Below are 16,143 nucleotides of genomic sequence, written 5' to 3'. Positions count from 1 at the left end.
GAAAGATTTAAAGACATAATAAAAAAATTCGTTTAATGTAATAAGGCCTACTCGCGTAAATTAATTTTCATTATCATAAAAAAAAATGTTTAGCTTAATGACAGGCTTGATCAAAAGATTTTTTTACAATTATGCTATTTATAAATAATCTTACCCATATAATTTTCTTACATTGTTTGATCTTACTTTTTTTTATATTGTTTATGTAATTTATGCTTCACAATTAGTCGAACTTCTTGTTTTTTAATTATTATTTTTAATAAAATGTAACAGTATTCGGTAGCATACATTTTGCTTTGGTTGTGTAACACCTGCACTATTGGCTCTATTCTCCATCTATTGTGGGGAGGAGTTTGGATGAGAAAGAGAAAAAACAGACTCAAATGATGCGTAACTCGATAGACAGCCCATCTGTAAGATTCTTCCCTTTCTTTCAGTCGCTACACGAGCTCGTCATCTCTTGTCCAGGAATAGGCTTCTGCTGGTGGGGTTGTGTAAATGATTCATAAACGCCGACTGCTGTTTCAGAATGGGATATTTTCTAATTAAACAGGAAAAAGTCAGGAAAAACACATTTTGCGTTTTCTTGACAAAATACATTTTGAGACGAGTTGATACCCTATGCCTATAGGCCTAGACTAGCTAAATCCCATGCAGGATGGGGGAAAATAGAAATTAGTGGGAGAGCCTGTATGCTATAGGATAACAGACAAATGTCGCTCAAAATAAGGCTATTTAATTAGCCTACGTGTATAACCAAACGTTTCTGTTCATAAATCTTAACAGAAAAAAAAAAAAAAAAACACAAATGAAAAAAGTAAATAAATCCGTGTAGACCTCATAAGAGATTTTTCATAATGGACTTTTAAAAACTGCCATATTTAGTTTTTTCGCGACCAGTTTTTTCAAGAGATAGCTAATAATTTTAACTTTGCTGACGATGATTAATGACAACAACAACAACAAAAACTCACCGTGTTGTTGAAAATCATGACATTTAAAATAGTCTACGGCTTGTCCCCTCACGGCCTCTTTTTCAAACGCGAATAAATAAATAAATAAATAGGCTATATATGGCGTCTATCACGACTAAAGTCTTTTTTAAATCACCCTCAAACTTTCCGTACTTAGGCAATAAAACATTTGTTGAATAGCCTATGCCATGACAAATCCAGTTCATTCCTTGATTTGAGTTGTTCTTACTATTGTTTTCAGCGGTCTGTCCATCTAGTCAAATGTTGTATTGAGAGAGGTTTGTACTGTCCCACCGAGCCAACTTTTTTAGGCTTTCATGCTGCATAAGCATACAGCGCCATCTGTCGATTAGGAAGCACCTTTCCTATGGACAAATAACTCCTACTTGATTTGAAGATGATGCAGCAGCGTGCCAAAAACACTAGACCACAGTAGGCCTACATGATCTTTTTTTAAGCACTACGGCTCTATCACTCACCTTTGGCCAGTTATCGTCCAAACTGCCATTCTGTGACTTGCTATCATTCCAACCCATAATTATTAATTATTATAGTTAACATTTAATCAGCCTTTTGGACAGAACAGCTGATTGAGTACATTAGTGTTGCACTTCTTCTTCACTTAGACGGGTACACTGAAAGAAACACACTGAAAATCTGTCATGAGCACATAATACTTTATGCATACACAACCAGCTGCACTTTATTATCCCAACATATCCGAAGAAAGCAAAAGGAAAAACATCTCCAGTCCACAGGCAGTGTTGCTTTGCTCTTACACTTGCACAGAACACTAACATAACCAACCTCCAAAGTACCACACACACACACACACACACACACACACACACGCACACATGCACGAGCACATAAACACAAAACCACATATAGCAGAATAATTTAATATTAATAAGTTAATAAAAGGCTTTATAGGTTCATTTTATACTTCATTATTTTGTGAATTATACAAACAAATACTGTTGATAGTTTTTTTTTTTCAACTGTGTTGTGCCAGTTAAAGGCAAAATAATAATAATAATAATAAATAATTTTATTCTCAGGTTAAGAACAAGATTTTTGATTGTAGTACTTTCAGTGCAGATGTGTTTTTTTGTTGTTGTAGTGATGTGTTATTGTTATATATTTGGGTATGATTGTTTTTGTCTATGTAATGTATGGCTAGGTTGGCTTTTGTGGTTTAGGCACTGTGTGTTTAATGAAATTTGTGCTTGATCTGTAGTGTGTACTGTTAAATGAAATTGTGCAGTACTTCTGTTAGGAATTGTCAAGTCATTTACTGTTGACTTGAAGTGGTGATTTCGCAGTATACAGTTGGCTTGAGTTCCGTTGTTGTGCCCTTAAAGGGGTAGGCAGCAATTTACAGAACACTGACTCTGTCGCTGAGCAGGCCCATCACGAGCTCGTCAGACTCCGCCTCTTCACGGACATCGGCGTGAGGGTTGATTAAGTGGGCTGGGTACTGAAGACCGTTTTGTTCTGCAAAATGCTCCCAGCGCAAATCATCGCTTTCGTGGGTGATATATCGCTCCTGCATTTTACACTCCAGAGTCCGCAGGTCCAGCCACATTTGGTAGTCCTGACATAAAGATAAATATTTTTAGGGATCAAAAACGTTCCACGCTGCTAAAAAATAGGGAAAATAAAGAAATAATAATAATAATAATAATAACACTTTCTGTCAATATCTACCCTTGTGAAAAACCGACTGCAGCTAATAAAACATTAATGAAATAAAAGGTCACTTTAGAGTACAATTTCATTACTATTTAACTCACTTAAATACATTTTTTTAAAACGTGCACTTTATAATAATGTCAAATTCAAAAATGACATTTTAAATCATTGTTTTAATATTTTTTTTTTTACTAAAGCACAGGTACTTGATTATAATTTTAACTGTAGTGTGTTATTCATTATTACATTTAAAGTCAACATATCTGAAATGTACTAAATTGCAACTTCTCCATTATAATTATATGTCTATGCATGACATTCAAGTTTTAATAGAAATGTTATTAGTATATTTAATTTGACCATAAATGCTTGACAGCACATTCGCTAGTGCACTTTAATCAAATTTAGAAGTAATTAAGAAATTACATATATACTACATATATAGATGAAGTAGGTCAAAAAGAACTCTAAAGTTCAGCTAACTGCATTTAATATTAATTTAAACTATCATGCACTTTCGTTTAATTGCGCAATTTAAATTTACATTATTAACATTAACAAATTATCATTTTGGACATTAACTGCAATTGCAATTAATGTCTGAAAACATTACATTCAGTTTGCTATTGTATATTTATTTATATATTTAATGTCTTAGGTTCATTTTAACATGTGAAAATTAAATGGGGTGGAAACGAGATATAGTAACATGATGAAAAAAAAAAAATCATGCACTTGAACAATAGTATAACAGTATATATCTTTCTGATTATAAATAGATGTTGTAAACTTCTTTTGCAAGTTCCCTACTATGTGCGAATATCTATCACATGCTCATCTATGCATGTAAGAACTGATTACGACTCAATTAATCATTGGCACTGGAAGGGTTATTATCGCCTTGTTAAGATGTTAATATTCTCTAACACAGACATGAGGGGGTAACTCCACTCCTATTTCAGTTGCCTAATGTGTCTGTGAGGGGAAAAACAGAACGTTTTTTTTGTGTGTATATCATATTTTAATTTTTTTTACACAGGGCATATCAAAGTCATTCTCTACTAACCTGTAACCAGGGATGGCTGAGAGACTTGTCCACGCTGTAGCGCTTCCTCATTTTGACTTGCAGCAGGTTATTAATGAGGTCAATTGCTGTAACAACAAAACAGGTTGTCAGTGACCAGGCTTTGGTGGAAAACCTGAATGATTTTGTGTCCAGAGGGATAATGAGCAAAACCAACATCACGTTAACATTATTTCAGGGGTCACAAATTTCCGAGACACTCCAAAGTTTCTTAACCTTGAGGCCTCTGCGCTTTAGTCTGAGGGATCGTTTGGCATTACACACATGAATGGGTCGTAACAAAAATTGAGCACGCTCACACCAGTCTCTTTCTTTAACCCTTGCCCTCTCTTCTCTTCATCTTTTCTTTTCCCCTTCCTTCTCTTCCAACTCTCTCTCTTACACATTTAGACAGTTTACCATCAGCTTGGAAGCAGGGTAGTCACGCAAAGTTACTACACATTAATTTAAAAAACAACAAAAACAACAATTGATAGATTTAATACATTATGAAAATGATCTATATTTAAATTATTTATTATATTATAATAAAAAATATATATATTGAAAATTACAGAGAAAATGTACATGCTGTAAATCCATTGCAGTAAAATAAAATCTCACTTCTAATTTGTTCTGTAATTTCTCCCTTTGTTTTGCAACTTTTTTGAAATGCTCTTTGTTACGCCACTTAATTATTTTCACTTCACAGTAAACAGGAACAAATTCAATTAAAACAGTTAAAAAACAGAACGTGATTGTTAAAATGGCCATACTTGATACCAGCCAAACTATATAAATAAATAAAAGTCTTTGTGAATAATTTGTTCCAATTGCCAGTGTTCTTAAGTAAGTAAAGTGTGGTCTCTGGTTCTCTTGCTATTTTAATGAGGAAGAAAGAGGGCATTAGTAAATAAACAGGGTCAAAGGTGAGGGCATCAAAAATCTAGTTAAGGTAATGAGATGAAGGTCAATTCTATTCATGCAGATTTTGCACAGATTGCATATGACTTAAACGTAAATATTACCTATTCAAGACCTTTTTTTTTTTTCTCTGGTCTTTACTCTGAATTAATCCTGACCATATCTACCTAGATCATAAACCATGAGCCAAGTAGGTGAGTTGAGGTCATCTATGCGTACAGTCGCAACAGGAGCTTCAACAGGAACATAGTTTAACATCTGGGCGAATATCAATAGCAGGCTGACTAGAAATGGCAGTACATATTTGTACATTAGCAGGGATATTAGCTAATGGAAGTTAATTCATAATAACTATCCAAATAAGGTTCTTCGCATGTGAGATTCGCGAAAATAGCTCTGTGACTGGATTACCGCTTACATTTTTAAGGATTAACACACACATAACGGACTCTAAATCGCTTCCAGCTTAGAGAGGTTAATACAGCTAGCTTCTGACTTGTTTTAAATGGTTATCTCAGTATTTCAAAATCTTTCTAAATCTCTGTACTGCTTAATCTAATTTGGCGAAGATTTGTTTAAAAACAGTTTTTGTCTATACAATGAAAGTCAACAGGGTCCAGAACAGCATCTCACCCTAATGACTTTCATTGTTTTGACCAAAAATGACTGAAACTTTTTATTTTAGAATATATTCCTTTGTTTTCCTCATGGAGTAAATGATGACCGAACTGAAATTTTACTTTGATTCCACGTTCACTGATGGTTTTGTTCCAAAGTTCACCCCGAAACTTACCCTCTGGGGTCACTGTTTTCCAGGGGTTGGGCGGGTACATGAAAGCAGCATTCTGGATTTGATCGTGAATGTCTTCATCCTCGTTAAAGGGGAACGTTCCACTGAGACTGACATAGACGATAACACCCACGGACCACATGTCCAGCGAGCGGTTGTAGCCCTTGTTCCGAAGCACCTCCGGAGCGAGGTACGCCGGGGTGCCTACCACCGAACGCCTAAAAGACTTCTCACCAATAATACGTGCAAAGCCGAAATCACACAGCTTCACCTGCAAGACAAACCAAGGAATAATGAGCTTTACAATAAGCAGACGCCAGGAGGAACTGGCTATTTTACTCGACTAGGACTGAGATGCACAAAAGACCAAAAAAAATAACATCCTTTTGTTCTGGAGCTAGCTTTTAACACCACAGACGTCGTAATGATCAGTTGTCACGGTTTGAACGAAAGTCAAGTGAAATTATCACCCAGTTGGATGCGGTTACAATGCATCTCCTGCTGATCCACACTTTCTACCTTTAAAACATTTGCTAAAGCACAGCAACAAGCGCCCGAGGAAACAGGAATCGAGCTCAGATGTTGACAGCTCCAGTTCTGCGTCCACCTTTGCAAAATATTTGTAAATGACACGCAGTGATTTGTTTAGTATTCTTCCAAAATGTTTGCCTGCTCTCAAACAGTGAGTCATGTTTCTGCTTGAGAGCTTCCAGAGACAAGCTTGTGCAGTAGACAGAAGAAACAATGGGAGGATAATTTAGAAATCTTTCATTAGAATGTAGAGACACACACAACCCTGTGCCTCGAACACACCACGAGAACGCTATAATTACCATCTTTTATTCTTGCACATTTACAAAAACAGATCCATTTATGTTAATTTCGGTGTGGCCTCACTTCATTCAGATATTTCCTTTCTTTTTGTTGTCGCTTCTCGTTCTGTTCGGATTTTACTCACTTGTGGAAAAGAGTCAGCGGAGGCTAACAAAACATTCTCAGGTTTGAGATCACAGTGAACGATGTTTTTGAAGTGAAGGTGGCGGAGAGCGACGAGAATCTGGGAATAGAGCGGAACAGCATTGTAACTACAATACGGTGTAAAACAAAAGAAATTGTAAATGAAAATGCAAACCTTTACCATTTTTTTACGTCAAATATTTATATGGGATTGAGTGTATACTGACTGTTACGTTGTGCGGTGCCTGTGAGATGTACCTGCGTAACGAGAAACTTGGTGATGCGTTCTGGCAGCCTTCCCTTCTCACTTGACAGTATCATCTCCAACATGTCGCCATGGAGCTTTTCCATGACAACAAAGACACGCTCTGGTGTCTCGAACATGCACTCGAGGTTGACAATGCCAGGGTGGTGGAGGTTCTGCAGAAGACAGATATGACATCTATATTTAATTATAAAATTACAAAATTGCCAATATTGTAATATAAATGTTTAATTGAAATAAATTTGTACAAATTTGGATTTAATATACTTTTAATAATAATATTATGAATATGTTATATTCATTTGTTATTAGTAGTAGTAGTAGTATTAAATGCACATTGCACATATTAAATACACGCACACACATATGCAGTACATTTATATTTATAATATTCTGACTATTAACTAGTTGTTTATTAGCATGCATATTATAAGGATATTGGCTGTTAATTAGTACTTAGAAAGCATATATAAATGCCTTATTCTGCATGACCATATTCTACATCCTTTAGTCCTACCCGACACCTAAACCTAGAAACTACTTTGTACTTACTATTAACGAGCAGTAATTAGGAGCAGTAACGAGGCTTATATATATATATATTATATACACACACACATATATATACACACACACACGCACACACACACATAGTAGTCTTTGTATTGTGTATGTTATTTCTGTGTTTACCTGAAGAATGGCAACTTCATTCCGCAGTTGACTTTCCTGCTTGGTGGGAAATCGCAGCTTATCTATGATCTTGATTGCAACATCTCTGCCCGTTTTCCTGTGTTTCCCTGCAATTTATTGGATGTGAAGTATGGCTATATGTAAATGGCTATTTACTGTAAAAATATTCAAATAAATACATTCATTGATCATTGAACTAGATTGTACCACATTTTTTTCTGAAAATCTGTTCTGTATTTAAATATTAAAATATTTGAATACAGTGAAATATGCATTAAATATTCTCCTAGTATACAGATTCCAAAACATTTCCTCACTGGGTGCCCATGTCAAAGAACTCCCTGTAAATAGACTGATACATTACCTCCATAGACAATGCCAAATTGCCCAGAGCCAAGTACTTCATCAGGGAAAATCTGATACACTGTGCTAATATCCTGTAAGAAAAACAGAAACAAAATGTAAACGTATGTGCCAAAATGGGCTGTTCCCAAAGCTCGGAAGCAATGCTTGATACATCATGTTTCTTTGGATCTACTATTTTTTTTTTTTGTACTGTAACAATGGCTGAATTCAAACCAGTAGCCTAAAGAGCTACAGTATTTCCACATCTCACTTGGACTCTGTTGGAAAGACTTGCGTAACCATGGCAACCCCATGGCCAAGCAGGTAATCAAAATAATCTCCAAGAGGCATTGTGTGTTTATATCACACTGGAACTCAAGGTTGCACTTATAGGCAAACCGACAAGAACGGTGAGCTCTAGCACACAGAAACAGAGCTTGATATATAAAGAATATGAAATCCTATGTCTCCAAATATAAAAAAAGCATAAATGTTTACCACATTCTCCTGGATCTGGCAGTTGGATACAGAGATGCTAATGGAGACCTCTTCTGTTTGTGTGAAGAAAAAAAAAAACAGAAAAAAAAAAACAAGGGAAAAAAAATCATTATGTATCTCTTGTATTGAATGCCATAGTCTCAGATTTACACCTTTACTAATTTATTCTACCTGAAAAAGAAACACTTGACAATAAATAAATCGTTAAAATCATGACATTTAAAATACGGCTTGTCGCCTCACAGCCTCGTTTTTAAAATCATCACAAAGAAAACTCGAAACAAATTAGAAATTAAACCTGCACGATACTGATGTGACTGAAAACGTGTTTTTGTTCATTGAAATAAAGCTGAAATAAAATAAAATATAAATATTCAATGAAAAAGTCAAACTTAAACAAACATTTGTAATGATGATTTAGCAAATAACTGAAATAAATTAAGAACCAAAATTACTACAACTGAATTAAAAATGAATTAAAGCCATATATACATATAACAAAAATAATACAAAATGTAACTAAAAATTAAAAATCAAAAATCAAATCAAATTCAAAATATTAATGAATACTATATAAATAATACTAAAATACTACTGGGAGAGGCAAGCACACTTTTCATTGTTAGAATACAATATATCGCTGCAAGTATTTAATTTTTGTGTAAAAAAACTACATTTAAGGTGCTCATTTTGCTGTATAATGCCATAAAATAGTGAATTATCCCAAATGTCTGGATGTGATTTTATAGACATCGTTTCCAAAAAAAAAAAAAGCCAGTGTCCAGATATTTTCCTAACACAGTATCCCAAAAGCAGTGCATGAAATTAGTAGTATGTTCATGAAAATACTGGCAGTGGACATTTTACTATCCCATGAGGCCTTGAGAGAGGAGTTGTCATATTTGCAAATAGCTGAAAATTGCAGCGCAGTTAATATTGCATGTCTCATGGCAGTGCCAATATGCCATATGCAGTATGCATGGATTGTATTCATACTACACTCCTGCATTCTTATAGAATATATTTTAATAATGAGCAAGAAGGTATTTTTCAAATGCAATACAACCTCGTACACAAATTTGGACACCGCTATAGTTGCCCTGCAGTTTTCTGGCAGAAGCAAAGTGTAAAATTTTACAAAGCCGAAAAAACTACAAAGGGAATATTACAACTGCACTGCATTTCTGTATTCGTAGCGTTTTCCCCCTTGAGGACAAGCCCTTAAATGTTTCACCATGAAGTTCATACTGTGGTAGCTGTGATGGCCGACGTGAGATATGCCTTTGGCGATGACCGGCATAAGTGCATGCTGGATGGCCATCTCCCACATGCGGGCCACGTCCTGTCCCACGCCGCTAACAAGCACACTGCTTCCGTAGCCCGACGTAACCAGGTTCTCTCCTACATAGTACACTAGAGTTGTTGTGGCAATCTCAAAGCAATGTAGGTTGGCACCCTCAGGGAGAAGGTTGAATGTTTTCGCTGGTTCCAGAGACAGCACCTCAGATAGAGGAATTTCCTGTTGAAGAGAGTCAAGACGTCTATCTGAAAGCTGAAACCTCAGTGATATTGCAGAGACATGCCTGTGGATCTGATGTGTGCAGTGATCCATGAAACCCATCAAGACAAACTATCAATGTTCTCTAAAGAAATTATGAAAGCCCTCAAGATACTTCCTAGATTATTTTGTTAATGTGAGTTTCAAGTGTCAAGACCTAATAGTTGAAGTCACCTTATAGTATTTGCTCCCAGTGTCACTCTGGAACAGGGTAATGCACTTGCTGTCTAGTCGCCAGTAATGTCTCTTACGCTAGTGTGAAAAAAAAAAAAACCAGATACTAGAAATGATCAGGTACAGAATGGAAAGTTCACTTGGTAATTCACACATGAATTCATAAGGTTTATAATGGAAACCCAGAGCACTTACCAATGTGTCTTTGCTGGTGAAATGTACAAGCCAGCCTTCTTTCATAACACTGCTGCTTTTCCTCTTGGTGTGTTTGACAGACTGAACTACCCGCATAAGTGGGATGTTGTTGCTGGTGCAAGGGCTTACAAACACAGTGACATGTCAAAACCTTCTAGAAAATGTCAATTGCAGGTCATGATGCATAGCATTCAAATACCTTTGCTGTTTAGTTACTATTTTTATTTTCTACTTGACCTCAAAGAAACAAGGATAACAACAATATGTTTTAACTCAAATTGTTACCCAGAACACAACAAGACTACTCGTAAGTTCAGTTTTTATTGTTTTTGTTATATTTTTCCTGTTTGAGAATGTATTTTATGCATTTGTACTTAATATTAGGTACTTTTATTTTATAAAATCAAAATTTTTTTAAAAAAAGAAGAAATTAATACAATTATTCAGCATTTTTTTACTTTCAATTCATCAAACAATGCTGAAAAAATGTATCACAGTTTCCACATAAATATTAAGCAATACAACTGTTTTCAATATTGATGATAAGAAATGTTGGAATGATATTAGATGCATTAGAAGATCATGTGACACTGAAGACTGAAATTCAGTTTTACGATCACAGGAATATATTTCATTTTAAAATATATTAAATAGAAAACAATTTTACTGTATTTTTTTTTATCAAATAAATGCAGCCTTGGTGACCATATGAGCATCTTACCAACCCTAGACTTTTGAACGCTAGTGTATATTTGCAGTCATTTGTTCATTTATTTTGCATTTACTATATTTAGTCACTGACAGAGACAAGTTTTCAACTATTTGTGGCGTTTGTTTTGTTTATAGGGCTTATAGAGGTGTCGAGGAGCTACCTGATGATTCTGTTGGATTCATCTGGGTCTTGGTCTTGGAAATCTCCAAGCTCACCATGTCCAGCTTCCAAAAGAGCAGCGGAGTCTGCCACCAGAGACTCTTCCATGTCATCGTTAAGTGGACTATGTCTGTCCCCGTCATGGTCATCACAACCCTCCTCCATGACCACATCTGATTCAGCACCAGGACTTAACAGATCTATGAGCAATAAGAAGAAGAAGGGGATTGGAGTGAACAGGAAAGTAAAGCATGGCAAGAGATTGTAAGTCACGTGATGTATGTGTGTAAAAAAGCTGTCAGTTTAACACCACCAACGCTAGAAAGCAGAACTTGAAAATGAGCAGTTTTGAATTTCCATTCAGAAAAGTACAGAGTAATAATATTATATTATAATATACGTAAGGGATATTACAATAGAGTCCCTTTTGCAGTTATATCATTGTTCTTTAGCCTTTACATAAAATGTTGTGCTTACTATAAATTTGCAGAAAGAAATTCCTTCTTTTGTTTTTGCTCTGGTATCATAACTAATACTATAAATGAATGATCATATTAATTTTAGGTTAATCGGTTTCAGTGATATAAACAAACAGGTTCAGTCATACAACATTACCCTGTTTTTTTCATCTGAGCACACTGTTATGTATTGAGTATGATGTTCACATAGCATTTAATGTTTAGTGAGATAAATATTGTTGTTTTTGTCATGAAAATGCAGTGTTGAGCACGAAGACTAAAGTTAGACTTGCCTCCGTTTCTCGACACCTCTCCGAGGCAGTTGTTTGGCACTTTGGGTGCACATCTTTTATGGCAGTTAAATTTGCAATCTGTGACGGTGTGAGGGAAAAGAAAGTAGAGAAGAATGACAGAGCGACAGAGAGAGGGAGAAAGAGTTAAAGGGGGGGAGTGAGGGAGAGAGTTTACTACCAATCTGGCACATAAACATATGAGTTCCTGTTGTGCCGGTGGCTGACAGGCTGAGACCTCGCACATTGAACACATGAACATTAAAGCTGTTTGCAACAGCCCAGCCAACTGCACTCTTTACCGCTTGGCACATGGCATATATTCCCTTTACACAAACACATCGTATATAAAAGCAGCTGTTGTGTCACTGTATATTTATGTTCTGTTCTAGATGACACAAAAGGATCAACAAATTCTATGATCTGTTAAACTGTACGGTGTTATCAGAATGTAGGATCCGTAAAGCAAGCATAAATACATTAAATATTGGCGCCTAATAGACTAAGGATAGGCTATGTTTGGAATACTATTTTTGCAACATGTATTATGTACTACTGTGCCATATGCAAATTGTATTTATGCATGGAATGCTACATTTGATCTACTACGTTTGCCAGAATGGCGAACACAACCATAGCGCACCATTTTAATATCTCTATTGCTATTGACTTTGTAATAGTATTGCCAAAGGTTAGAATTTATTTTACGCTAAACTGGATTAAAAATAAACTGAAAATATTTATTTATTTCCAGCATGCACTAAATTAAACATTCAACATGAAGTATTTTTGTATGCCAGAAATAGTAAGTTGTATGCTAATATGCTATTTTTAATTTCCATAATAATACTGTTTCATATTTTATGTTGAAACAAATACTATGCACTAAATGAAACATTCAACATGAAGTATTTTATATGGCAGAAATAGTAAGTTGTATGCTATTTCAAACGAAGCTTCACAATTAATTGTTAAAAGATCGCGTTCTAGATTCAAACACCCATGCGATCTTATTCCTAAATGACAACAATTCGGCTATGTCTATTAAACCTTTGACAAGTATGATCATAGCGATTCAAATCTGTGTTCGTGCTGCCGCTGAGCCAGAGAGCAGTTGACATGTTGCAGTATGAAACAGCTTCACAAACAATGTTTTCAACCTCAAAGTATTATTATTTCTGTGTTACAATAATTCAAATTATCACAGAAATACTGGGATTAAAGTTTACAGTTGGGATGGGATATAAACACTGATGTCTACAGTAGTGATCCAAAGTAACTTGACGCTTCAAATAAGGATTATATGATAGGATAGGATATAGGATCATCATTAAACCAGTAGGTGGCGACAAGTGACTGTTAAAAACGGTATTTGTCATTGAATAATTCAAGAGATTCGTTCAATTTTGTTCAACATTTTGTCAGAACCTCTAGTAAATTACATGTTTTGTTGTTGTTGTTGTTTGTTTAGTGGTCTATTCAGAATCGTGGGAGAATCATGATCTCTATTTAAAAAAAAAAATGTATCCAGAATCGTCCAGGTCTAAATTCAACCAATATTTCCATAGTCAAATTGTTTCATATTATAGTTTAAAAAAAAGAAAAATAGTAGTCCGTATACAGTATATTTTGTGCAGTATACAGTTAGCTACTATTCCATTTTGAACACCGCCCTATACTGAGCTTCATTATCTGTCTAATACAATGCAAAACGGCATATCTGCTGGAGATATTATAGTGAATTTTATATTAAACACATTTGTGTACTTGTTGTAATTTGTGTAATTAGTCTTATGGATTTTGTGAATAAACTGCAATGTTAATTTGAGAAAGTAATGAGTCACCGCAGTTAGTGACCATTATCCAATGTAAGCTCAGATGAGTTAATAAAATTTTGATTACAAAGAATTCAAATTACAGGGAAACATCTGGATCAGAGGGGATTTAGTCGAGGCACTTTAACTTTAATAAGACACTAAAACAATTACTGTATGACAATAAAGACAATAATTTCACAGCCGTAGCTTAAAAATGTTAAGGATAAGCTCCTACCTTTGCACTGTAGACCCTGACGGAAGAGGCCCTTGAGGAGCTTCTTGCAGTGCTGGCAAACGGTGGGACGTGTGTATGAATGGATGACTAATGTGTGTGGCACCTTCACTTTAGACAGCAGGATCTTGTCTAACTCTATTGGCCGACCTATATAGGATTGAGAGTTGGAGCGGCCTCTTCCAGGAAAGATGTCTGATGGTGTTTTTTGCTGTGGAGAAATAATATAGATTGTAATGTAGAAATTCTATGTAAGAAATATAGGACATCCGCACAACACACCGGTTCGACTATGATCTCGGTACATCAGTATTTTTCATAAATGTCAGGTCAGGGTAAGTGTCACTTATATTGGGGCAAGTTGTCACATTATGAATTTGTCCAATTCTCACTATTAACTAGTTGCTTATTTGCATGCTTATTACTAGAATATTGGCTGTTTATTATTCCTTATAAAGCACATATCAATGCCTTATTCTGCATGACCATATTCTACATTCCTTAATATTAATACTTAACAACTACCTTACAAGCACTAATTAGGAGTTTATTGAGGCAAAAGTCATAGTTAATAGTGAGAATTGGACCCTAAACTAAAGTGTGACCGTAATTAATTATATAATTATTTACATTTTTGTTCATCAAACAAATTGTTTGATATTTTTGTGCAGTACCTTTTACATTTTTGCAAATAGGTTTTATAATTGTTTTACTGTGTGCATTTAGCTGAAAAGCCTATAATACGGTATAACAGTAGCAGCTTCCACTGTGACAACTTACCCCCATATAGTGTGACAATTGGGGCATGTTGTCACAAAAAACAATGGTATCTTTTTTTTCTTGGGCAATATTTAAATGTTTAACAGATTTTAGCCAATATTTTAAGTTATGTATTCATATAGAAATTAACTTCCAAAAATGAACCATGTAGCCTGGTCTATTAAAAAAACTAAACAAAACAAAAACTATGACGGCTTTTTAGTGATATATCATGCAAAGGTCAAATAACAAAGGTAAATAAAAAGGATTACTTTGTCACACAGGTTCTCTGGTATTATTAACACGAGCTAAGTCAGCACCACCCCGCTCTCGATTAGGTGAACAAAAACACAAAGGCCCTACGAGGTTCATGCTGAGGGAGATTGTTGTATATGCTGAGCTTTGATGAATTTGCATCAACTCAGAACAACAACTTTCTCATCAAGCTGATCTTTAATGTGCTGCTGATTGGCAAAGATGCAGATGTCTTACCACCTGTTGTGAATAGATCTGACATCACGCAGGTGTGCATAATCAACTATTCAATGTGCTCTAAAGAAAGAAAATGATCAATAGCTTCCTGTTGCCATGTTGTACACTTCACCAAAGGCCTTAAGAAGATGCATGTGAAAGGTAAGGTAATCGTACAGATGCAGATCATTTGCTGTAACCTGTCTTAGGTGTAGGGAACAGATTAGAGAGCAGCTAACAGATGTTTGATTCTGCCGTCAACAGCCGATTAACAGTTTTCTTCAAACAAACTACGTGTACCACAACATTTATGTTGTCAGGTTAAAATGTCTTAACCTCTTAGAGAAAAGAATGACATGTCTGGCTCACTAAATTTAAAAGGAGCAAACACTCAGAACTCAGGTTCACTGTAAATGGGGCAGCAAAAGATAATTAGACATAAATATAAAAACTGCATATATTTTTTAATATATATGTATGTAAAACACTTTTATTCAGCAAGGATGCATTTAATAGAGCAACAATGACGGTACAAACATTTAAATTGTCACAAAAGATTTCTTTTTCAAATGAATGCTGTTCTTTTGAACTTTCTGCTCATCAGAGAGTCCTGAAACATTTTTATCATGGTTTCCACAAAAATATTACGCAGCACAACCGTCTTCAACATTGATAGCAGTTAAGAAATGTTTCTTGAGTATCAAATCAGCTTATTAGAATGATTTCTGAAGAATCATGTCACCCTGAAGACTGGAGTAAAGGTTGCTGAAAATTCATTCAGTTTCAAATAGAAAACGGTTATTTAAATTTTTTAATAACATTTAATAATTATTTCACAATATTACTGTTTTTACTGTGTTTTTGATCAAGTGAATGCAGCCTTGGTGAGCATAAAATATTTTCTTTAGATTTTGTGGTAGTGTGTATGGTGTGTGTTTATATATTTACACATAAAATATATAGTACAGTCAAAGATATTCAAATAGTAAATATTAATAGTAGATGCTTTTCTCTATCACCCCTTTATCCAACAGATTTCATTTTTTTTCATGTTGCATTAAAACAGGGGGTGTATGACAGACTAAATATCACAAGGAGGTTAGTCAAAGCTGAATTA

The 16,143-nt window shown here is 35.0% G+C and overlaps 1 protein-coding gene across 2 annotated transcripts in view; it reads right to left on the bottom strand.

Moving 5' to 3' along the window:
* Positions 1-1,726: 1,726 nt before the first annotated feature.
* The window catches only part of prkd1 (protein kinase D1), a 35,029-nt gene continuing 20,612 nt past the window's right edge, over positions 1,727-16,143 (bottom strand). For both annotated transcript variants that reach the window (XM_084393144.1, XM_084393145.1), the window contains 14 exons: positions 13,800-14,007; positions 11,751-11,828; positions 11,001-11,199; positions 10,129-10,252; positions 9,934-10,011; positions 9,450-9,720; positions 8,202-8,254; positions 7,723-7,795; positions 7,359-7,465; positions 6,662-6,823; positions 6,405-6,503; positions 5,450-5,717; positions 3,736-3,821; positions 1,727-2,571 (listed from right to left, as the gene is read on the bottom strand). In XM_084393144.1, the coding sequence (XP_084249270.1) occupies positions 2,353-2,571; positions 3,736-3,821; positions 5,450-5,717; positions 6,405-6,503; positions 6,662-6,823; positions 7,359-7,465; positions 7,723-7,795; positions 8,202-8,254; positions 9,450-9,720; positions 9,934-10,011; positions 10,129-10,252; positions 11,001-11,199; positions 11,751-11,828; positions 13,800-14,007 (2,025 nt within the window). In that variant the 3' untranslated portion in view covers positions 1,727-2,352. The remainder of the gene's footprint in view (positions 2,572-3,735; positions 3,822-5,449; positions 5,718-6,404; positions 6,504-6,661; positions 6,824-7,358; positions 7,466-7,722; positions 7,796-8,201; positions 8,255-9,449; positions 9,721-9,933; positions 10,012-10,128; positions 10,253-11,000; positions 11,200-11,750; positions 11,829-13,799; positions 14,008-16,143) is intronic.

The sequence above is a fragment of the Rutilus rutilus genome (genome assembly GCF_951802725.1).
Source record: "Rutilus rutilus genome assembly, chromosome: 21".
NCBI lineage: Eukaryota > Metazoa > Chordata > Actinopteri > Cypriniformes > Leuciscidae > Rutilus > Rutilus rutilus.
The sequence above is the reverse complement of the archived record's forward strand: the minus strand, read 5'-3'. Positions and strand labels throughout refer to the sequence as shown.